Here is a 25,422-nt window from a genome sequence, read left to right on the forward strand (position 1 = left end):
TAAGATGGAGAAAATGTTTGCATAGATTAAAACAGGAGCATGTAGAGATTAGAACAAGAGTTGAGCATTTCCAGAGAGCTAGTATCTTAATTTGTTAATTAATCCAATAAATACATTAAATGCCTTTGAAAGACCTATTATCGGTGCTTGGAGTGAACAAGACAGGGCCATTAGCCTCACAGAACTTAAATTTCAAGTGCAATACATAATGATAAAATAATGACCTCCCAAATATGTCCCAATCTTAGAGCCTATAAAATATTATATTGGGGCCGGAGCAATAGCACAGTGTTAAGGTGTTTGCCTTGCACATGGTAGATCCAGAACAGATCTGGTTTGATCCCTGATGTCCCATATGGTCCCCCTAGCCAGGAGTGATTTCTCAATTCATAGCCAGGAGTAATCCCTGAGCAACACCGGGTGTGGCCCAATTAAAATAATAATAATAATAATAAGTCATTACCTGGCAAAAGAGAATTTATGTAACAGAAAGAATTAAGAGGGGCCGGGCGGTGGCGCTAAAGGTAAGGTGCCTGCCTTGCCTGCGCTAGCCTTGGACGGACCGTGGTTCGATCCCCCGGTGTCCCATATGGTCCCCCAAGCCAGGAGCAACTTCTGAGCACATAGCCAGGAGTAACCCCTGAGCGTTACTGGGTGTGGCCCAAAAACCAAAAAAAAAAAAAAAAGAAAGAATTAAGATTAATCATCTTAAAACAGAAAGATGATTTAGTATTATTGTAAAAGATTAATGTAAAAGGATCCTTAAATGAAGAGCAGGTAGAAGTGTCAGTATCCAAGAAATATGATGTATCTAGTAATAGAGCTCGACTAATAAAAAAAGAAAGAAAAGAAAAAAGAAATGTGATGTGAGAAAGTCTCAATTGTCATCGCTGCCTTTGAAGGTAAAATTCTTGTAATGTAAAGAAATGTGTTCGGCCTCTAAATGCTGGAAGAAAAAATTGGGGAGTGCTCTCATAGAACTTCTAGATATTACAGCCAACATTTGGATTTTCATATTTTTACTTAAAAAATGTGACCCATTTTTGTCTGCTGAATTCGAGGACTGGGAAATAACAAGTTTGTGTATTTTAAGCCTCTTAAGTTCATGGTAATTTTTTGACAGCAGCAGTAAAACAGTAAAACAGTAATAAAGAAAAAATAAATAAGGACACAGCTTTCTCTTTGGAGTTGTTTTGGTTAAACTTGTAGAATTACTAAGCAAGGAATATGCTTAGCAAGACTACAGTAGGTAAGTCGTCTGTTTATGGATTTTTCTTAAAGTATTGATTATTTGACCCATAACTGTACCTGAATAAATCCATTTATATTGCGGTAGTTTATTTTCTCTCTAGTATTGCAGTCAGTACCATCAGGATTAATTTTTTACTAAATATTTTTGTATTTTCTTAGAAGATAATAGTTTAAATGTGTACTGGACACTTACACACAGATATTAAAATTTTTCTTATATAAAATTATACTTGTGAGAGTAATCATGTTAAGGACATATTATATCTATATAGTGTCTGTGTGTCCATATATGTGCTTTATCTCAGATTTTATTAGATTGTTGTCATCCCATCTTCATAAAATTATTTAGGCTGTATTCTCTTTTTTATAAAAAACAAAACAAAACAACAGTATTACCAGTTCTTTGAAAACATGGAGGAATGCACCTGGGTAAACATCTGGTGTTGGGGGTGGGGGAGTTATTTATAGTCTTCCTAAATTTACTTTATGATTTTTCACCTTTGCTATCTCTAATTTTATAAGTTCTATAAAATAAATATGGCTTTGTTTTATTGTCTAAAGTGTATTGTTTCATCTATTTTTCCAAATGAATGAGGTTAATTTTTTTTAGAATTTTATAAGGTTTCTTAAATTTCTTTCTAGTTGTAATTATTATTTTTAATTTGGTATTTGTACATTTTACTATTCCTGGAATGGATTTACTAGTCCAGTAACTTTGTTTTCTAATGATTTCATTGACCACTTTGTGAGTTGTATTAGCACTAATTGAAATTAGCTTACTGTGTGAAAGGTTTGATAAAGTCAGTGATAAGAGAAGGTAATTTTTGTTAGCTTCTGTGGAGAGGTCAGAGACAGACCTACAGCAAGTGAGAGAAAGACCATAGTAAGATTTGAGAGAATACCAAGGAAAAGTTTCTGAGTATTTTACAATATTTGCACAATGAGAGAGCATAGAACTCTAAGAAATAGACTTCTACACATGCATACAACACTTTTCCTTGCCTTTGCTGTCAGTTTTCATTTCATTAATAATTTAGATATTAAACACCATCAGACCTTTACTGGGTAAATTTCAGCATCACTGACTTTAATTATAATTACATTTTTATCAAAATATAAATGCAAAAAAGACTTGATAATTGTTATTCAATTTCATAGGCACTTCAGATTAATAAATACAATACAGTACAGAGGTATTTAAAAACTTCCCCTGTATTTTGATGAACCATTAGTATTTGTTGAAACTTAATTTGTGTGTAGTGCTCAGGCCACTCTTAAAATTATGCTGATGCTGGCTAGACCTGGGGAGTGGCTCTGCAGTAGAGCTTACCTTGCATGTGTGAGGCCCAGTGTTCTATTCCTAGCACTACCAAATATTTGCAGAACCATTCTTTAACTCTGTTCATTGTCAGGTAGCTTGTCTTTTTCTTCCTCATTTTCTTTTTTGTGCGTGTGTGTATGCTGTCTAATAGTTGTTTAGTTATCACTGATGTCTTTATTTTTCTGAATTATCAGTAATACATAAGTACACTAACATTTCTTAACAGAAAAATAAAGTGATATACATTCAACTTAAAAGATAATTATTTGCCTACATATATAGAGAATAGTGTGCCAAAGAGTCTTTAGGATAAAAAATCATATCAGTCATGTTTCTGTGTACCAATAGATATTATAAGGAGCATACTTGTCTTTATCTTGATACTCATATCTTATGGCATCCAAGCCTAATTTGTATTATTCTTAACTTACTGCTTATACATGTAAATGCCTCAAAGTGTATATATTTTTCCAGGTGTTTATTAAACTCTGACAGTAGGTTTTTCTGATTTTTAGTGAGAGAACAATTTGTTAGAATTATTCTGTACATGTTTTAAGGATAAGCCTTATGACTTTTTCTAAGGTATTTTTAATATTTTCTACCATTTTCATCAGTGTGTGTTACTGGGAGTAATTAGTGCATAATAGGAATATATGCATGGGATACCCGCACAGTAGAATTTGATTGCAGTTCTACAACTTAATGGTTGTAGAATTTATTCAACTAATCTTTCTTCGTCCTCTATAAAAATATAATAGTACCTATTTGCAATTTGTAAATATTTGCTTATTTTTCCCAGTTTACTCAGAACCTTTTTATTTTGTCTATAAAAGAAGATATAATCAATTTCTTAGAAATTAAGAAGTTTTCAATATCAAAGTTTTCAACAGTCTTCCCTATGTTCCAAACATTGATCTAAACACAATACTTGGTTTTGGGCCACACCAGGTTGTGTTCTGGGCTTACTCCTGGTTCAGGGCTACTGCTGGGCTCAGGGAACCATAATGGGATACCCTCAGTGGTACCTTTCTTACTTGAGACAAGTTCTCATACTCTTACTGCTGCTTTTGGGCATATTTTATTCACCAGCTATGTATCTTTGTACCTGTGAGAAAGATTCTTCTGTCTGTCCCTCTCCCTTGACTGATTTCACTCAACATGATATTCTCCAGATATGTCCACAGAGTAGCAAATTGAATGACTTCATCTTTTCCAAAGGCCTAGTAATTCCATTGTGTATGGTTCAATCTTTTCTTTATCCAATCATCTGTTCTTGGGCAGTTAGGTTGTTTTCAGATTTGGACTATTGTAAATGGTGCTGTCATGAACATAGGAGCACAGATGTCTTTTCTGCATTTTGAGGGGGATCCTTCGGGGATATTCTATGGAATGAAATTACTGGGTCTATGGAAACTCAATTCAAAGTTTTTTAGGAAATAATTTTAAAACTATATCTCTTATTTTCCTTTTTAAATTTATTTTAAAATCACCATTTATGATTGTTAACTATATTTTTAGCCAAAGGAAACAGTATGGAGCTATTGAAATAGGCAGTTCAGATAACTGGCATTCTTATTACCTGAATTTATTGAGGAACCTGCATTATCCATTTGACTTTTGGCACTGAGAATCTGCTTTTAAGGTTAATATATTCACAAAAATTGAGGAAATACTATATATTGTCAAAATTAAGATGAGCAGTGTATGTGGCACCCTTTACTTTTTATGTCTCAGCTAAATGACTATGAAACAGTACAGTGAAAAGTCTTAAAAATAGTTATTGGTCTTTTTCTCTCATGGACCATATACTGATGTTGATTTGTGGGGCTGATTTTTCAAATTTTTCATTCAAAACAAGTTTGGGAAAAATTACAGAATTTTTTGAGGGGTATTGAATTTTTTGTTTGGGGTATTGAATTATAATCTTCCACATTACAATGGCAGCTTCTATTGGGGGACACTAAGGAATTTTGCTAGGATCCTCAAAAGTAGCAAATATTCTCATGGGTACTTTTGGCTCAGCAAAGTAAAAGATACCACTACTCAGGATAAAAATCATGCAATAAAAATTAGGAAACAAGCAATCAAATACTTAAATCTTAATGCATATATGTGTCTTTAAGATTATTGAAAATATTCCAAATCTAAAATGCTTTTCATATAGATTATTAATTATATAATCCAGGCCCAATCAAACAACCCTACCACTAAAAGCATTCATAGTTACAGGATAAATTACAGTATTGTGAAAATAGCACCAGTATTGTGAGATATACACTTAGCTGTCTCAAGCTGTACGTCTAATAGTTATATAGTATTAAAAAACAATAGAAAACCATGCTAACTCAAAACAAGGAAGAAGCATTAATCCCTCTTCACATGATAGTAGGAATTGCAGCTATTGATGCACACTTACACATAAAATTTTGCAGAAAATAAAAGTTCTTATGTGATTTCCAGATAGTATAGATACCAACTATATAAATCCAAACTCTAGTCTTAATTTGTGCTATATAAGTGCTTTTTATACCAAGGCCAAATACTTATTTATCCATCAGATAGGTTACTAATAGGAAACTGTTTCAGGGAAAATGAAAGTTAATATCTTTATGTATCATTTGCCAGTAAGATTCCTCATTCTGAAACATACATGCAACATACACACGCACACACATAAATTTGCTGTTGTTCTTTAATTAGGACCTTCCCAAGGAGTGCCCTGGCCAACTTCCAGAGATGCTTAGCAATGTAAGCTAAGACTTGGTGCTCAAGCCTGGCCAGCCATTCATATTTTCATCTTCCTCTAAATAAAAAGTGTAGCCAGTAAACCCCTGTTACAACTGTGGACTATGTTTCTGCTCACTGTGTGTCTGGATAAGAAAAATTACCCATTTGTCTTTTTCTATGCATTTACTATTTCTCCTTTTAGTCAGAAGCACTCTAATAATATATCTGGAAAATATATTTAAGAAATATCAGAGATACAATAATATTTATTATGACATTTTTGCTAATTCTTAAACACTGGAAACTAAATCTTGTGATGAGGGGATAACTTAGTAAGTCTATGTTGAAGTCCCTATAAACACTCAGAGGAAAAGCAAAAAGCTCCACATATACTGACAGAAAAGTTACTGAGATGTGCTGAGTGGTAGTAACTAGTAGGTAAAACAAAATGTAGTCCTGTATGTGTGTATTTAAAAAAATAGCTTTCATTTATAGATACTACTTATACTAAATACATGGTCAGCTACAGTTAAATAAGATGAGGTCTTACTAAAATTAAGTATGCCTACCTAATGCATAAATGAATGCATTTTGCATCACCTTTAAGGAAGAAAAATTGAAGATGCCTTTAACTAATTTAACTGAATTATTATACACTGAGCATGCATTAATTTTTAATGAAGTTAGAAAGTGTTTTGCTCTTGAGAAGATCTGGAAAAATGTATTCAAATTAAGCATGATGCAAGACTTGATATTTTTCTTCTGGCCTATGAAGAATTTGTGTAATGTGGATAACTGGGCTACTCCAGTTCTCTTTTGGACAGAGTTCTTCAGTAACTAAGGTCAATGATACAAGTTTTGACAAAAAAAAGAAGAGGGCTGGAAGGTCCAGCTCACTACATGAAGCTCACCACAAAGAGTGATGAGTGTTGTTAGAGAAATAACTACATTGAGAACTATCATATAGAAGCCTATCTAGAGTACAGGTGGGGGTGGGGAGGAGGGAGATCTGTGACATTGGTGATGGGAATGTTGCACTGGTGAAGGGTGGTGTTCTTTGCAAGACCGAAACCCAACTACAATCATATCTGTAATCAAGCTGTTTAAATAAAGATAAAAGAATAATAAAAGTGTTGGCAATTATGTGCTCTTACCTTCACATGAAAACTAGTGCCTTGATTGTATTTTTCCTGGATGTTTTCAAATTGTGTATATATATAAGGAGAATTATGTATATAATTAATCCTTTAAGGTATCTATATGAAAATAATTTTTCAAGAGTTGTTGAAAATTTAAAGGAAGAAATAGAGAAATTAGTTTTTGTTTTGGGGGTCCACACAGCCAGCTGTGCACAGGGGTAACTCCTACCTCTACACTCAGAAACCACTCCCAGCATGCTCAGGAGTTGAGGGTGACCATATGGGAATCAGAGATTCAGGCAGTGCTTAAAACTAACTCCTGGCTCTACTCAGAGATCACTCCTGGCAAGGGGATCATATGGAGTGATGGAGAGTAAATCCAGGTCAGTCACGTGCATCCAGTACTGCCACCCAGTATACTATGGCTCCAACCCCTATTTAGTCATTCTCCAGTCTCAATATTAACAAGAATCTACTTGCAAATTGTCGAAAAAAGATAGTCCAGTGACTATGCCTATTAGGCATTAAATACTTTAGCAGCAATGATCATTGCAAGGACTCTGAAGAATAATATTAATTGTGCTATATTATTTAGGAAAATTTTCCTTAAATGCTACTCTCTGTGACTTATAATCATTCAGAATAAATTTATATCTTTATGACTGATACTAAATTTTACTTAGTCATTAAAAATTTGGAAAAGGTATCTGAAAACTTCTGAACGTCAGTTATACTTTTAAAATAGCAGTCTTACATACAAACATTATTTAAATCATGCCCTAATTATGTCAAAATTTGACTAACTTAGTTGATTATAAAGTTAATATAAAATTAAGAATTGACAACTTGAAAGTATTTTTGTAAATTTCAAATGATACAGCTATTTTATCAAGAGAGAACAACTCCTATATACTTTAACAATTGGAAGTTATTATATATAAAACAGTATCATAAAATAAGTTTGTCTTATTGGTGAGTATATTTATTTTTAACATAGTTTGGAATCTTACTGTTAAGGTTCAAATCCTGGCATGTCACTTTATAGCTTTATTACTTTAGATAGGTTGCTTTCCTTATGCTGGTCTTGGTTAATACTATTGTGAAATATAGTGATAAATAATAGATAATATATCTGAAGTTTTATATAATATTTTTCTAAGAATGAAATGAGTTATTATTTGTTAAGACTTATAGTTTTTATATGTACATGAGCACCTGTGTGCATATAATATCTATAACTAAAATTTATTGGCCATCCTGGGCATTTTAATATATAGTAATGCTATGTGTAATCATCCAAATTAGTTTACATATTGTGGTTTAAAAAATAAAAAATTGGAATCATATTTTGAGCATTTTTAAATATTTTACTGAGATGTAAAAAATGAGTTTATGCTTGTTGGTTTTAATTATTTGTTTCTTGTTTGTATTACAGTTACAAATTATAATACTGTGGTAGAAACAAATTCAGACTCAGACGATGAAGACAAACTCCACATTGTAGAAGAAGAAAGTATTGCAGATGCAGCAGATTGTGAAGGTGTGCCAGAAGATGACCTGCCAACAGACCAGACAGTATTACCAGGGAGCAGTGAAAGAGAAGGAAATGCTAAGAACTGCTGGGAGGAGGATGGTAAGCATAATTTCTGTGGTATTTTAATAACATTTTCACTTTTATTGAAGTTAAAGCTTGGCTCACTGAAAGTAGGAACGACTCTAGTTTATGTCCTAATAGTGAATGTTTAATCTTCTTTCTTATCTAGTCAGATAAGAAACCAGCTAGTTTTGTTTTTATTCTCAGCCGTAAATTTTCTCTATCCTACTTTTCCTAATAAACTGATGAAATTATGTGGCTTGTCTAGCGAGGATTTAAGCAACAGTAGTGTAAAAGTAAATAATGTAGAGGTAGCCAGGATAAATTAGAAGGGTTGGGGATCATGGATTGAGGCATCTGCAAAGACAGAGAGAGAGAGCATCTAAGTCAAGGTCAGTCTGAGGAAAAGCTGCCTGGTAGAAGTTCATTATCAGGAAGGTCATCCGAATTTGAGCTAGGCACTTCTGGTATCCAATTTAGGAAAGTGAGTGAGAAAATGTAAAGAATCCAAGTAAAAGTTACACAATAGTTAAAATAGTAGGTACAGGGTGGCAGTAGTCAGAATTTCTACATGTTAACTAAGCAAGCACAAGCACTCGTGAAATTCTGTAATCAGCCTCACTTGTTTTATTATATTCTCTCAGCAATCAGTGTAAGAAAGTGGTTATAACTTAATGAGTAACAGATAAATAAGTTGCAAATTTATTGAAGTTTGACGTAAGTTAAAATTTGAATTAATGACTATGGAAACATCAAGGAAGAATATCTAAATGAAATGTGGAGAAATCATATTTCTGAGTAAAGGACAGGTAGAGGTTAATTACGCATTGGAAAGTATATCGAACATACTTTAAGCAGAAGCAATTTGTGTGAAAACTCAGTGGTTTGGGTAAACTATATTTATGGAGAATGAGAACAGAGAACTAAACAGAGTATGAAAGCAGTGTGTGTTAAATCAAGGCATTTGAACTTTACCTGGAAGCTATGAAAATAACATCATTAATATGCAGCTTAGAAATAACTCTACAAGCAATACTGGAAAAATAATTTTGGAAGGACTAATTCTTAGAGGTAGAAGGTAGTTAAAAAGAATATTATCCGAGAGTAAGAGGGTTTGTTTTAGTTTTTTTAAACTACAGGCATGACCACTCAGAATAAAAGGGTGAGATTTGCAAAATATTGGAAGTAAACTCTCATCTGCCATCTCTAAGTGGTTTAGTTTGATTCCATATGAAGCAAACTGATAAGAAAAGACTGGTTTCATTCCTGAATTTGAGGAAAGTATAACTCAAAGAAGTTAAATCTCATATTTTATTATTATAGTTGGTTACTAATTACATACTTTACACATTAGTATGGTAATAGTGTATATTGCATGCCTTTGTATTTTAAATGTGAAGAAGGTATTAGAAATTCTTGAAAATATTTTACTTTAAAAATTTTATTGATTAATATTTAGGGATTTACAATTGCTTCTTATGTACATAATTCCCTAATTTAGTGTATCCATACTGTGTATTAATGCTCCGCAATTAAAGGGAAAACTATTAACATAAACAACAAATTAGGAATTTCAGAGGAATTATGTTGACTGAAAGCAAATATCAAGGGTTTCATGAATATTATTCCATTTATGATACTTTGAAGAGGATTAATAGCAGAAAGTGACTATAAAAGAACAGTAGTTTGGAGTAAAAATAGAACTTTATATACTGCTCTTGATGATTTTATGAGTCTATACATTCATGGATCTATACAGTAAAAGAAAAAGGGAATTTTCCAGTGAAATTTTATGTTTGACATTGTTTATATTTTTCTCTCACTATTAAAAAATAGCCAAAATGGCATTTTTTGTTAATTCTAAATACTCAAGGAGCTCATGATTCCAGTTTCTGTAAAGACTCAAGATTTCCTAAGTCTCTATAAGAGAAAAAGTAAACAGTTGCTCTGAACATAAAAAAGAACTTCTAAAATAAATACTATAGGACATCCTATATATATATATGTATATATATACATATATATATATAAGTAAAAATATTTAGACCAATATTGAAAACAGTTTTGCCTGATCAAGTAGAACAAATCAATAAAACAAAAAAAATGAGACCAGAGAGGTACAGCAGGTAAAGTGCTTGCCTTGCACACATGACCTAATCTGTTTTGTTCTCCAGCATTCTCCTGAGTGATCCCTGAGTGCAAAACCAGAAATAACCCCCTGAGCATTGCCAGGTGTAGCTTCCAAAACAAAAAAAACACCAAAATAAAATAAATAGTGCACCCCTAATAACATCTGAATCAAAAAGGAAATTTAAAAAAAAAATTAAATGTAATGAAAAATGAAACAAAATGGTATTCCTTTGATTAATTAATTTTAACTAAAACGATAAATTAATATTTACCAATTAAACAGCCCCTATAATTCTAGAATGCAGCTAGTTAAAATATAAATTACTATAATAAAAATTTAAATATTAAAAAAATTTTTAAATGTAGTTCTCTTTCTAAATCTACAATTTTAAAATGTTTTTGTAAAACATGTTTGCCTCATATTTGCCACTTTGCCAGTAACACATAGTTTTCTTGCTAGAATACTGATAGAGTCTTCAATAATTTAAATTCATAAATATCAAGGTTAGTAACTCTTAATAATTTATTTAATAATAAGTCACAATTCATTGGTCATTGGTCATACAATCCAATGAAATTTTTCATAAAGCTCTAGATCCAGACTTCTGTTCCTTAACTGTTTTATGTTTTCTTGATATGATCCTTAGGACTAAATTTGAAAGATAAATTTGTCAAATTGGATGAAGTTGACCAAACCAATTTACTATCAAGTAGAAACACAAACCTTGAGTTCTCCAAAGAGAAGCTTGCCTTTCAGAGTAGTCCATCCACTGAACTCATTTATATCTCTTCATTTTCATCTTTTCTCTCTTGAGACTTGTCTTCTCTGCTTTGGTTGTGTTCTTCTAGTGTGCTATATTAATAAACTTCCGAGTGTAAAACAAAATAAAGTTAAAACTAAAACACTCTTGGTTGTATTACTATTATTACTTCATTATACATACAATTATTTTATGAAGATTGAAAAAATATAATTTTCTACTACTGAAAAATGTATTTTTGTTGTTTTGCTTAGAAACTAGAGTAAATGCAACTTCCCTGCAAAGTTTTCAGAAGAAAGTTAACAGGTCCAGTTGCTTGGTTAAGTTTCCTATCTCGTTTCTTGTGGATGAATTAAGAATGGTAATGGCAAAGACCCTTTCATGTAGTTCAGCTAAATGAAGCCACAGATCAATGTAATTTAACTGTTGTTGAAGACTTTTGGGAAAAGGGAAAAAATATAAAGTAATCAATAACACTTAAGTATGTTAGAAACCAGGATGTGAACTTGATGTGTAACCAATGTGTGTATCAAGAGTTTGAATAATATTGGAAATTATGATATGCGATTGATATAGTAATTACATACTAAGAACCTTCATAAAGATAGCATTCTTTGTGAATGAAATACTAACTAGGAACAAGTTTTATTAAAGAATTAGTGTTTTATCATAGCTATTAAATAAACTAGGACATACTCACTTTTAAAAACGTTTCAATTAGTCAATTTCTATTACTTTAATAAACTGTCAGATTCAAGTTCTCTGTTGCATGACTTGGCAGTGTTCCAACATATCTGTAGTCATCTTACAAGAGCTTCTTGTGGTTCAGCCAAAAACTCTCAAACCTGTGTCAGTTAAACGATTTAAATATATGAACTCTCACTTTTGGGACACCTGTCTTAAAATCTTCTCATACTTTTTGTGTCTAAAATCATATGTAAAATGAGGATAGTAATAATATAAAATGATATTTTATATTATCTTAAATGTTTTGAAATTAAAAGTATTGAGTTTAGGTTTCTGTAGTTGACTCAAATTGTTTATAACTAGCTAAGTTTTACATTTGCAAAAATGTCAAATTAATGAAAACACCTTTGTAATAAAACATTAAAAATTCTGATCTATAGCAATAAATCTTGGGGTATATATTCTAATAAAATATCATAATCTGTGCAAGCAGTAAAATGAAGACTGAGAAAAATGAGATATTTTATTTAACTTGTAAGGGGATCCAGCCCCACTTACTGCACTAATGTACAACAACATTAATAAAGTACTTAAAAATACATAAATATAATAGATGGCACTAGTGAAAGAAACTAAACTTTCCACACAATTTGAAACTCAGTTGTATGCTCTGTCATCTTTAAAATTCCAAACAAATTTGACAGTTATTATACTATATATGTACTGACATATATTAATTATATTTATAGCATGTTAGATACTGTTTTCAGATAACCTAGAATATTGTTTTTAGCACTTCATTTCTTCCATTCAATACAATATATTTTATAATGCAGTTAGGTTCATTTTTCACTATCTAGTTTTTACTCACTCTGCATAGTGATTTAAAATGTTTATTTAGACATGTCGAAAGCTAGAAGAAATTGTGGTTTTAAAGTTAAGTACTATCAAAAGATACATTCCCTTCGGTGTCTACTGCTGATACCATTTTACCTATTATCAATAAATTCTTTTCACATACATATGGGTCATTTTGAAACTACTTAATAGTGTATTGGGTTTGAATAAATGGCAACTATATTGAAGATAAGAAGGCCCAGATTTTTTCACTCTTACAAATCAGGAATTAGAAAAGGGCTAGACTAAATTTTGTGGTGTCTGATAATAATCAAAGATTTCTATATGACTCATAATTTTAATATATAGAACCATATGTATATATATATATTCAGTATAGTCAGCATACATAAACACATTTTCCAAATCTCTCTGCTGAGAAGATAAAGAAAACAGTAGCATCCAGTAGTAATAAACATAGCTAGTATTTTTTGTTTTTGTTTTTACTTTTGGGGGGGATGTTTGGGCCACACCCAGTGATGCTCAGGGTTACTCCTGGCTCTGCGCTCAGAAATCGCTCCTGACTTGGGGGACTATATGGGACACTGGGGGATCGAACCGAGGTCCATCCTAAGTTAGCATCTGCAAGGCAGGCACCCTACCACTTGCACCACTGCTCCGGCCCCTAGCTAGTGTTGTATTTTTAATTTCAAAAATGTCCAATATAAAATACTAAGCATATCTATAGAGATGGTTGATTCTAGACAAAGGTAGAAAAAAATAAGCAGTAAAAGCTACTGTTTAAAAAGTTCTGATTGTCTAAGGACACAGAGCCAACAAGAATAATTTCCACTAACCAAATCTGGAGCCATTTTAGCAGAAGTATATGTAAATAATGGCAGTACCAGATTATAATACACATAATCAAACAAATATGCATTCATATTGACTTAAATACTTAAACACATAGGGAAGAAAGGATTTTACTTATATAGAATTCCAGTTTGGAAAATGGAAAACCACTATTATATAAACAACATTTTAAATTATTGTTGCAGGCATTCTCCATCAGTGGATATTAAAATTAGGGTGAAGGGGAAATATATATGTATGTATAATCTTAGTTATAATCAAAGACATAGTAACAAGTATTTAAAAACCTGATAGATGCCATCCTAGTTGGGAGATAAAAAGTTGAATGAGGGGCCGGGAGCGATAGCGCAGTGGTAGGGCATTTGCCTTGCATGCATCTGACCTCAGTTCGAGGTCCCCCAAAGCCAGGAGCAATTTCGGAGTGCATAGTCAGGAGTAACCCCTGAGTGTCTTCAGGTGTGGCCCCAAAACCAAAAACAAACAAAAAAAGTTGAATGAGTAATATGACAGTGACATAGGAAGTTTGATGAGAGTGTACCAATTCAGTGCTGTTCTTGTTAAAATCACATTACTTCAATATAATCATTAGAAAATAAACACAGGAAGTTATATTGAAGGACACCCTACAAAAGTTTCAGTGAGGTCATTAAAATATAAAGATTATGAGATTTTAATATTGGTTTCACAGCATTTATAAAACAATGTAATAAAGCAAATGCTTTGTGTGCTTTTATACCAATTTATAGAAATTGGGACATATTTTAACTTTCATTTTGTTCACTGCTTTAAGTGCTAGTAGTAAATATGGGGAATATTCCTGGAAATATCACTGGAAAGTTAATCTGAATAAACCAACTCAGTAACCCAAAGCACCTAAAAATATACATATTCTTTAAAAGAGAATATGGCCTACTTATTAGTGCTCTATTTTTTTCAATTTCATTCTGAAACTTAGAGGAAATCTAAATCAAGATCTTGACTGAGATATCTAAAGAGATTTGATTAGGATGCAGATGACTTTAGTACCTTATAAATATTTTGAGTGAGATTGAGATAATAGCTTTTTAAAGTGAAATTCCTTAATTTAACATACATGAATATATTCTTATATTTTTCATATCTATTTTTCTTATAGGAACATATTCTTTTTTTTGTTTGTTTGTTTTTTGTTTTTGGGCCACACCCGGCGGTGCTCAGGGGTTACTCCTGGCTGTCTGCTCAGAAATAGCTCCTGGCAGGCACGGGGGACCATATGGGACACCGGGATTCGAACCAACCACCTTTGGTCCTGGATCGGCTGCTTGCAAGGCAAAACGCCGCTGTGCTATCTCTCCAGGCCCAGGAACATATTCTTAATATACTATATACTAAATAAAATGCACCTGCATAAAATATACTTTTTGCTTTCCATATAACAGTCCACTTTCTCTGTACATACAGGTGGTAAAAGATAGTACAAACCTACAAATCTTTCAATAATAATAATATTATTATTATCTATTCACCAGTAATTAGAATAATGAATTAAGAGAAAGGAAATGTGCAGTGCCTAGGTATTTACTCTGGACATATGAAATTTTGTCCCAGCACTCTCTTTTCCTGCTGCTCTGATTAGAGAAGCCACAGTATAGTAGAAAGAAAATGTTAAGGTCATTGACATGCAAATGCTAAGTCTACCACCTAACTCCTTGTGGAAATTGCTTAACCATTTCAAGGATTTATTAAACTTATGAAATTGAAAACCTCAAAATACAATCTATACAAATTCCCTTTTTCAAGTTTCTAAGAGAGAAAATTCATCTGGAGAGATAAAAAGCACAGCATGTAAAGTGCTTGTCATGACACAGTTGACCCAGGTTCAGTTTTCAGCACCCTATATGGTCCCACTAGTGCAGAGCCAGAAAGTAAGCCCTGGACACTTCCAGACATCACCCTCAAAACAAAAAATAAAGCAAAGTTAAAAATGTTCGTGGCACATGAACCTATTTTAGTCCCTTGTTCTTTGATTTTAGCAGCAAAGGAAGGACAAGAAACCCTGGGGCCTGAACCTCAGGCAGATGAAGCGAGATGTACAGGTACTCTCTTGTCATTTCTCTTTTCCAGTCTGGGAACAGAGCCCTTAGTGACACTTTCAAATTATGAACCTGAATTTGTTTCCTCCTTCACCCTTCTAAAATGTTTAAATACCTAGACATTGGGCATTATCTGAACAGTTGGAAGTTTAGATTATTTAAAGATAGTATAAACTTATAGATTCATACACTACATAAGTTTTCTTTATATGATATAACAGTAGATCTCTATGTAATCAAAACAAATGACCGGAGGCTGGAGAGATAGCATGGAGGTAAGGCGTTTGCCTTTCATGCAGAAGGTCATTGGTTTGAATCCAGGCGTCCCATATGGTCCCCCGTGACTGCCAGAAGCAATTTCTGAGTATGGAGCCAAGAGTAACCCCTGACCACTGCCGGGTGTGACCCAAAAACCACACACACACAAAAAAAAAATGACCAGTCTCACTCATCTATGGGTTTTCAGAAAAATAAGACATTTTTGCAATAACCCTTAGAGACAAAAGAGAGAAGGGCTGGAAGTTACAGCTCATTTCATGAAACTCACCACAAAGAGGGATGAATTTAGTTAGAGAAATAACTACATTGAGAACTATCCCAACAATGAGAATGTATGAGGGAACTAGAAAGCCTGTCTAGAATACAGGTGGGAGTGGAGTGGAGAGGAGGGAGATTTGGGACATTGGTGATGGGAATGTTGCACTGGTCAAGGGTGGTGTTCTTTATATGACTGAAACTCAACTACAATCATATTTGTAATCAAGGTGTTTAAATAAAGATATTAATTTAAAAATGGACAGAAAAGATGTGATAAAAAAATAGAAGGGATATGAATACCTCCAGTATAGTAATGAATTGTAAATGGCTTGGTAATGCACCTCCCAGCTCATAGATTCTCTCAAAAAAACATCTATTTATACCTCCAAACCATTAACAATTGCTCCTTCTACTGGTATCTAAATTCCATATCAAATTGAAAATTTAATCTGATTATCCACAAGAAGCATTTATTAAAATGATATTGATATATGATTTTAGTTTTGTTGCTAATTAAAATACATGCTAACAGCAAATAATATGCTACAGATCAAAATAAAAACTTTATATTAAAAATGACCATCTTCAATTAGTTTACTGAATAATCACAGCAAACAAAATAATTATTAGATAGATTAAAAAATTCTGGGATTGTAAAGGACTAAAATGAAATGAATTTTAGTAAATGATGGAATTTGCTTCTAGGTGACTAAAAGTGCATATTTCTGAGACTTAAGGCTTTGTAATGGATTCAAATAATATTTAAGAAACAAAGAGTAAGTGAAAAACTTAGAGATCTTCTTTATGATAATGGGCACTTTTTACATGTTACGTATATGAGCTTAAAAGATAGAACATAAACTTAAGAAATAATTTCCGGGGCCAGAGAGATAGAAGTTAGAACTGTGGTCTCAGCTTACTATTCAAAGTGAACATTTAATCCAAAATATTTTTGTTCCTTTTGTGAATTATTTTTGTTTATATAGTTAGTAAATATGCAATTTTAAAAATGGAAGAGAGCAAGTGGAGTGGTTAGGTTGTTTCTCTTGACATGGCGAACCCAGGTTTAGTCCCTGGTATTACACTGAGCCCTGCTAGGAATGATCCCTGAACACAGAGCCAGAGTAAGTCCTGAGCACAGCCAGGTGTGGCTCAAAACCAACTACAGATGGAGGATAAAAATAGATGAAATATGAAGGATATACTTGTTCATGAAATTAAAATTTTATGGCTAACTAAAAGCGCTTAATTTAAATTAAATGTTGTTTGCTTTCTTTGTGTTTAAAACCCCAAAAGTATTCTTCACTTTTACAAATGATTGTGTTTCCGTTAGTTTTATGCTTTGATAATCAGCTGTTTTGTCATATTAGAAGAAACCCAATCTATATATTTGCTTATCTTTAGTACATAATATGTGTGAGTAATTTACCAATTATAAGATTAAGTATTTTTGCTTTGTTGCTGACCTTTTCACAATGTATACTTCCCAACATATATTATTTGTATAAAACTGCAATTTTTTTTCACCTTGAAATTAAATTGGTTTGGTTGGATCAGAAAGATAGCTTAGTAGATTGAATTATATGCTTTGTATGCAGGAAACCTAAATTCAACTTTCAGCATTGTATGTCATACCCCAAGCACTGCCAGGAATGATTCCTGATTCCAGAGTAGCCCCAGGACACTCCCTGAGAACAGATATAACCCCAAAACTAAAACAAAAAAATTTGGCTAGGTACATGTAGGATCATAGAGACAGGTATTATTTAGTAGGAATGAGCTAAGGTGATATTTTGAAATGTCAAGACTTTTATAACATTCCTTATAAAAAATTCCTTAGTAGAACAGAATGAATTTTATTTTCAACTTTCAGTAAATGTTGTCTACATATTAAATAATAATAATAATAATAATGTATTTTCACAAATACTAGTTTATTTAGAAAAAGATGGTAGCAATGTGCTGTGAAATTGCTTTTTCTAAAGTGCATATTTCTTTTAGTAAAAGATGATGAATGCGACTCAGATGCTGAAAATGAACAAAACCATGATCCTAACGTTGAAGAATTCCTGCAACAACAAGACACTGCTGTCATTTACCCCGAAGCGCCCGAAGATGACCAGAGACAGGGCACACCAGAAGCCAGTGGTCATGATGAAAATGGTAATAAGACATTCACTGTTGTCATCTTTAAAACATTGTTTTCATTATTATACTCTAGGAACCCAGCCTTCTATAAAGGAACATTTATTTATTTATTTATTTATTTATTTATTTACTTATTTATTCCTTGTTGGGCTACACCGGTGAAGCTCAGGAGTTACTCTTGGCTATGCACTCAGAAATCACTCCTGGCTTGGGGGACCATATCGGATGCCAGAGGATTGAACTGTGTTCCATTCTATGTTAGTGGTGCAAGGCAGATGCTCTACCGCTTGCTCCACTGCTCCGGCTCTGGAACATTTATTTTTTTGAGACCAAAAATGTATTTCTTTAGTAGAAAACAACAATAGTAGCATAATATCAACTTAATATTATCTCATATATATAGTGTGTATGCCCACAGCATCTGAACTTCTTGAAATAATGCCAAGACTTTGCTTTCCATTCATTTATGTGGAAATAAGCAGTAGAGTGGGAGCTTTGTTGCACCTACAGCCCCGTCCTTCTTTTTCTCTGTTCTTACCAAGCAAAGACTGGAAGTTTGAAAATTTAAGGATACTTGGAAATATATTGATATTCTCAAAGCTTCATTTGATTTTCGTAGGGCAACGAGCTTAATGGCTTGATTTACTTAATATTCAAGTGATTAAAAAATTTTATAAGGAAATTTTAAGGTCATTAACAGTTACAACAACTTATAAATAGGACAAAGATTTCCAGTCTCCCCATTATCAATGTAACACACCAGAATAATACTTTTTCATACCACAGAACCACTTAAGAGTCCATTTTCTACAGTAGGATTAACCCTTGCCTTGGTGTATTCTGTGAGTCTGGAAAATTATTCAATGACATGTCCATTCTAATGATATCACAGTCTTTTCACTGTTAAAGTACACCTGTCGTGTTCTGCCTTTTCAACACTTTTCCCACATCATACCACCAACAATAGATCTTATTATGTTTTTGTCATATGTTGGAGTCATAAAATATGGCCTTTTTTCAAATTGGCCTTTTCACTTTTTGATATACATTTAAAGTTACTCCATGTCTTTTTATGACTTGATAGCTCATTTTTAAGTGCTGAATATATCAGTGTCTTAAATATATCAGTCTATTTACTTACTCATTTACCTACTTAGCATCCTATATATTATCTTTTTCTCTATAAACTTTGTGTTTTCATCTATAAAATAACTAGCTAGGATTTTAATATTATTGTAGTTAATCTGTAGGTCAAATTTGAAAGAATTGAGCTATTGACTTTATTGTATTCTTTCCAAATATGACTTTGGTTTATTCTTTTATTCTTTACCTTTACTGTATTCATTATATAAATCTCATATTTTAAGTTTCATATTTAACAAGTCTTAAATAAATTACAATTATACATTGTTTATGCCATTTTAACTTTATCAGTATTGAAGTAAATAGAATTTTATCATTCAGCCATTAAGATTTTGGAGAAAATTAATAAGAATTACAAAGCCTATCCCATTTCAGTTGACTAACCTTCCTTAAACCAGGAATTAGCTGTGAAAAGACAGAAAAAGAAATCTCATCTCATGAGAGTTTTCTGTAGCTAAAGTAGCAACAAAGCAAATAGAAAATATTGAATTCTATCTATTGCTTCCATGTTGTGTTCATGTTCAAGTGCACATCATTCTCAGGATCATGAATTATTTCTCCTGAATGCTATGTATTTCAGCAAAAGTCTTAGTGCTCAATTGCCCAATTTGCATATTTGAGGACTCCATAGTTACTGACATTGTAATCCTATATAATTTTATCATTTGTACTTTTATTTCTCAGCTTTTTTCTTTTTAAATATGTGTTAATATTGTACCTGAAGAAGTGACATTAAACACTTAAAAGGAAATAGAAATGATTTAAGTACATATGTCTGTGCTTTTGTGTGTAAAATTTTTATGTAACCAAAAGTCTTTCAAAATAATTTACAGTAGATCTCTCTGGGCCAGTCATATCTTCTACTTCCAGACTGTTACCCCAGTATTCTTTTGCTCTTAACTCATCATATAATGATGTAAGGTATGCTTAACTATAAGGAAGTCTTGGAAACATAGTATCAATGTGTACTTATATATGATAATAATAAATTGTTATTTTCAAATAACATGTGAATAAACCTTAAATGATGAGGATGTTACTAGTAGAAAGATTTTATAATGGTGTAAAAGTCTTCTCTAAAAAGAAGCATTTATAGTTCACTTTGTTTCTCTAATTAGACATACAAAATAAAGATATCATTGGTGATGTGGTGAAAAAGAAAGGGAATTTTAAAGTCAGACAGCAAATATTTGAATTTTGATTTAATTATCAGCGGACTATGTTGACTTAATATTTTCCTTTATTTTTAATGCCTTATTTAAAGAGAATGTATCACATAGTTGGCCATAATACATTTGCTTCCAGATAAGTGAGACAGTTATTGAAAAAATAGAAAAAAAAAGAAAAGGAAGAAAAAATGTTTACAAAAGGAAAAAACAAAGAAAAAGTACAGTAGTAAGCATATTAGTATAAATTATTGCATCTCCAGTAAAGATCATTAATATAATGGCAGGTTCGGTAAGCTCTTGTTGTTAACTGTCCATCCTGTTTAGCTTGATTTTATAATTTCATTAACCATGATGAACATCAGTATTTTTTAAGAATCAAAAGAAAGTGCTACTGGTAAAATTTTTTCATGTTTTGACCTTAAAATGTGGGTCATTTTTTTTCCACAGGAACACCAGATGCATTTTCCCAGTTACTCACCTGCCCATATTGTGATAGAGGCTATAAACGTTTCACCTCTCTAAAAGAACACATTAAGTACCGCCATGAAAAGAATGAAGATAACTTTAGTTGCTCCTTGTGCAGCTATACTTTTGCATACAGAACCCAACTTGAACGTCACATGACATCACATAAATCAGGAAGAGATCAGGTAAGTGAAATGGGAGCACACATCACTAACTTTCCCAGTTTTGATAACACTCACGGAAGGCAAATGTTTTAATATATTTAATATAATTAAGAATTACATTTATGCCCTAAACAGTTTCTTGTCTACAATCTTATAAAGATATTTATTTGGATTATTATTTTTATTATTATTTTAGAGTTAAGTTATTTTTTCTTTCTCAAACAAGTTCCTTTATTGCATCTATCCTCTTATATTTAGCACACAATTTCAAAATTTGTTCAAAAGAGATATTCAGTAGAAAAAATAATAGTTTAGAGGTTGGAGAGATAGCACAGTGGTAGGGCATTTGCCTTGCATGCAACCAATTCAGGACAGACAGTCGTTTGAATCCTGGCATCCCATATAGTCCCCTGTACTTACTAGGAGAGATTTCTGAGCACAGAACCAGGAGTAACTCCTGAGCACTGCTGGTGTGACTCAAAACCAATCAATCAATAAATAAATAAAATGAAAAAATAATTGTTTCATGAAACACATGATATATAATACTCTCCAAGTTGAGAATAAAATATAAAGTTTAATTTTGCTAAGCCAGTGGCTACTTAATTGATTTTTAATGTTACTGTTCTTTATTCATTGGTGAGAAATTATGTCCTTGAAAAATCTTGAATTTTGATTCAAGAAAATCATTTTTATTCTGAAAACTCAAATTTCATATGATTATTATAGTTCTCTGCCACACAGTCTCAATTTCTGCAAATGGAAGCCAAAACTATTCTGAAATTACAAGTTACATTTATACTATTGGCTTGAAAAATTAAAGTCAAAGAACTTTTTGCCACATCTTTTTGTCAGCTGTAAATTATCAAAGTTCTGTAAATATTAATTTACAAAGATTAATATTGACTTAATCTAGCTTTAAAAATAAAATAATCAACTGTACATGGAATGCATAATGTGGTTAGTGTACTTATTCAATTACTTTTATGAAAGGTCTATGAATATCTGTATTTCCTTAAGTAGAGAACTTTTGCCTAGTATATATCTACAATAGATAATGCATTTCATAGAGATCCATCTTTGGTAAGATGATGATATTTTAAGCAAAAAGCAAACAAACAAAACAAGAAGAACTCAGAATGACTGAGCAGGGTCAGCCTTTCTTCTAGGGACCTTGCCAACAACACTATGAAGTAACAAGATAGATAGGGCAATCAAAAAGTATAGGACGAAGATAGCTTCCTTAGTAAGGTTGATGAAGGAATACTTGAAATGGAAGTGAGTACTTAAAGAAGCACTAAGTACTGAGAAGGAACAACTCCACTAAGGTCATGAAACTAGAGCTTTACCATCTGCCCATGTCTTAAATGGCCTTATTGTATCAGGAATCCTAGCTTGACTACCGTATAGATAGGGATTAAGAAAGTAACTCATGTGACATTTGGGAGTTGAGCCATCCTGCAACTGCTTGTACTGACAGCCTCGCTGTCCAAGGATCCCACAGCATGTTCAGAAACAATGATGAAATCGAAATGCCTTTGTAAAACAGTTCATGAGAAAGATGAGAATGAGTTTCTTTGGGATAATGTTTCTGATTAGTGAATATAAAAAAAAAAAATTTATCTTACCATTCTATGAGAAAACACCTAGGCTGATAATGAAGCCAGTTGTAATTGAATTAAGCCTTTGAAAGTTGAATAGAACTTTACTGGTCTAAACTAGGAAGAAACATAGCCAAGTATTAAGTGATCAAACTAGAAATCAAAATATATGAAACATTTATATAAATGAAGTCATGCTATTGTCAGAAATGATCTTTGATAAATATAAACATCAGCAATGGGAGAAAATACAATTCAGAGGTCATGTAAGAAATTTAGGATCCAAGACAGCAAATAAAGGACAAAATGTCTATCTTCCTGGTCTTTGGTAATCGTACTACAAATTAAAGATAAGAATTTCCAGGCTTCTATGTCCATAGCTTGCCATGCATACAGCCAACCTGGATTCAATCCCTGACAGGTATCCCATATGATCTCTGTATCCCACCAGGAGTGATTTCTAAGCTCAGCCAGGAGTAACCCCTGAACACTGTCAGGTGTTGCCCAAAAAACAAACAAAACCAAAAAAAAAAAAAAAAAAGAATTCCCAGGTACTATTCAACAAACAAACAGAATTTGAGTTTTCTGTTATATTTTAGGTCTGTTCTTAGTGTTAAAAGTGCAATTAAACAAGCGTTTAAAACAAGCAAAGAGGGCACGCATCAGTAGGTCACATAAAACATAAAAACAGGGCAGAGCCATAGTACAGTGAGAACATTTGCCTTGCACATAGCCAACCCAAGTTTGATCCCTAATACCCTATATCATTCCCCCCAAGCCCACTTAGATAAGTCATCCTTGATCTCAGAACAAAGAGTCAGTGCAGAGTACCCCAGGTGTGTTCCATAAAAACAAAGTTAACACCCTCCCCCAAATTAAAAGAAAAGGTGATGAAAGCTACTATCTTTGGAAGATCTGAGAATGGGACACTGATGAAGTGAACCAGTTATGGAATGAATAGGGGAAGGAAGTTTTTATTCAGGAAGGGGCCACAAGTGCAAAGGGGAAAATTTTTTTGGCAGAAGTCAGCCAGACATTTCCAAGGTATATAAAATGGAGTCAGTCAGTGAAGGAGAAAAAGATTGGGAAGGCATGAGAGAAATTATGTACCTTGTATAAGTTATGGTAAAGGTTTAATTATATATATCAGGATAGGGAAGACTTTGAAAGATGTCGAATTCTCTTTTTTTTTTCTTCATTTTGTTTTATTTTGGGGCCACACCTAGCCATGCTCAGGATTTACTCCTGGCTCTATACTCAAGAATCTCCCTGGTGGGCTCAAGGTACTATAGGAGATGCCAGGGATTAAACCTGAGTAAACTACATGCAAAACAAATACCTATCTGCTAAACTCTCTCTCCAGCCTACTTTTTTTTTTAGTGAATTGTTAGTTTATTTTATAAGTTTTGATAGTAGTTGCAGAATTTCCAGTCTTAAGGAAACACTGGCTCTTGAGTCACATCTAGATCATGAGAGACAAAATGCAAACAGGGAGACCACTTTGAAGCTAGTGTTATGGAAAGAAATTGCACAAAAGACCAGGAGTTCAGATTCAAAGCAATACACAAAGAGGAAAAATAGAACTAATTCTCATGAGAAAAATTTGAATTATCAGTGCTATCATGTTTAAGTTCATTTATCAATTGCGTTTCAGATGGCTGTGAGTCTAGAATGGTAAGTGTTCTGGAGATATAAATTTGAGATTTTTTTTTTTTACCATATATTCTGAGTTTCAACCTCTGGGTTTAGATGAAGCAGGACCTAAACCTCGTTTTAAAAAAAAAAGAAAGAAACACTGTATCTTCCCATCCTATAAGAAAAGACCTTGGCTAAGAATGAAGCCAGTTGTAATTGAATTAAGCCTTTGAAAGATGAATAGAACTTTACCAGTCTAAATTAGGAAGAAACATAACCCAAGAATAAGTGATCAAACTATAAATCAAAGCAAAGAAACTGAAATGTTTATTTGCAAAACTAGACCCACTAAAAGATTAGAACATGGCCTTATAATATAGAAGTCTAGAATAAACCTGGAAACTCCAGACTATAAAAGCTTATATATGACAGTTCAATTTAAGCAGTGCTCTTTACTAGTTCTAAAACTTCAAAATGCATTTGCAGTATATAAGAGTAGAAATTTAATAAGCAGGCAAAACACTATTACAAGAATCCATTTTTAGCTGAGAAAGTATTCTTATATTTTTGATTTTAATTATTTTTCCATTTTTATTTTTAATAGGGGCCATACCTATCTGTGCTAGGAACGGTGATGGGGTGATAAGTTGCTTCTGGTAGCATTGATCTGTTATGCTATCAGGGGTCTTCAAACTACGGCCTGCGGGCCACATACTGTATTTATTCCCATTTTGTTTCTTCACTTCTAAATAAGATATATGCAATGTGCATAGAAATTTGTTCATAATTTTTGTTTTTACTATAATCTGGCCCTCCAACACTCTGAAGGACAGTGAACTGGCCCCCTGTTTAAAAAGTTTGAGGACCCCTGCATAAATTATCAAACCACTGTTTAGAAATACCAAATTCACAAAGACACAGAATAAAATATTGATGAAAAAAAGATTTTTTCTTCACTTCAGCAGATCTGCTCATCTATTTAGTAACTGATCTTTAGGTGTATTATATAATGTTCTTGCCTCAGATCCTGTATAAATTTGAGTATGGAAGCAATCACCTAGTTTGTAGCAAAGTATCTTATTTTTTGCTAAATGATATTTTGTTTATTACCAAAATAGGATTTTTCTTTACCTAAATTAATTTCCCACTATCATACTTTTTCAATAGT

The 25,422-nt window shown here is 32.6% G+C and overlaps 1 protein-coding gene across 1 annotated transcript in view; it reads left to right on the plus strand.

Moving 5' to 3' along the window:
* ZEB1 (zinc finger E-box binding homeobox 1) overlaps positions 1 to 25,422 on the plus strand; it is a 154,056-nt gene that overhangs the window by 114,842 nt on the left and 13,792 nt on the right. The window contains exons 2-4 of the mRNA XM_049777159.1: positions 7,874 to 8,071; positions 17,931 to 18,092; positions 20,837 to 21,039. Of these exons, the coding sequence (XP_049633116.1) occupies positions 7,874 to 8,071; positions 17,931 to 18,092; positions 20,837 to 21,039 (563 nt within the window). The remainder of the gene's footprint in view (positions 1 to 7,873; positions 8,072 to 17,930; positions 18,093 to 20,836; positions 21,040 to 25,422) is intronic.

This window comes from Suncus etruscus, chromosome 7 (genome assembly GCF_024139225.1).
Source record: "Suncus etruscus isolate mSunEtr1 chromosome 7, mSunEtr1.pri.cur, whole genome shotgun sequence".
Lineage (NCBI taxonomy): Eukaryota > Metazoa > Chordata > Mammalia > Eulipotyphla > Soricidae > Suncus > Suncus etruscus.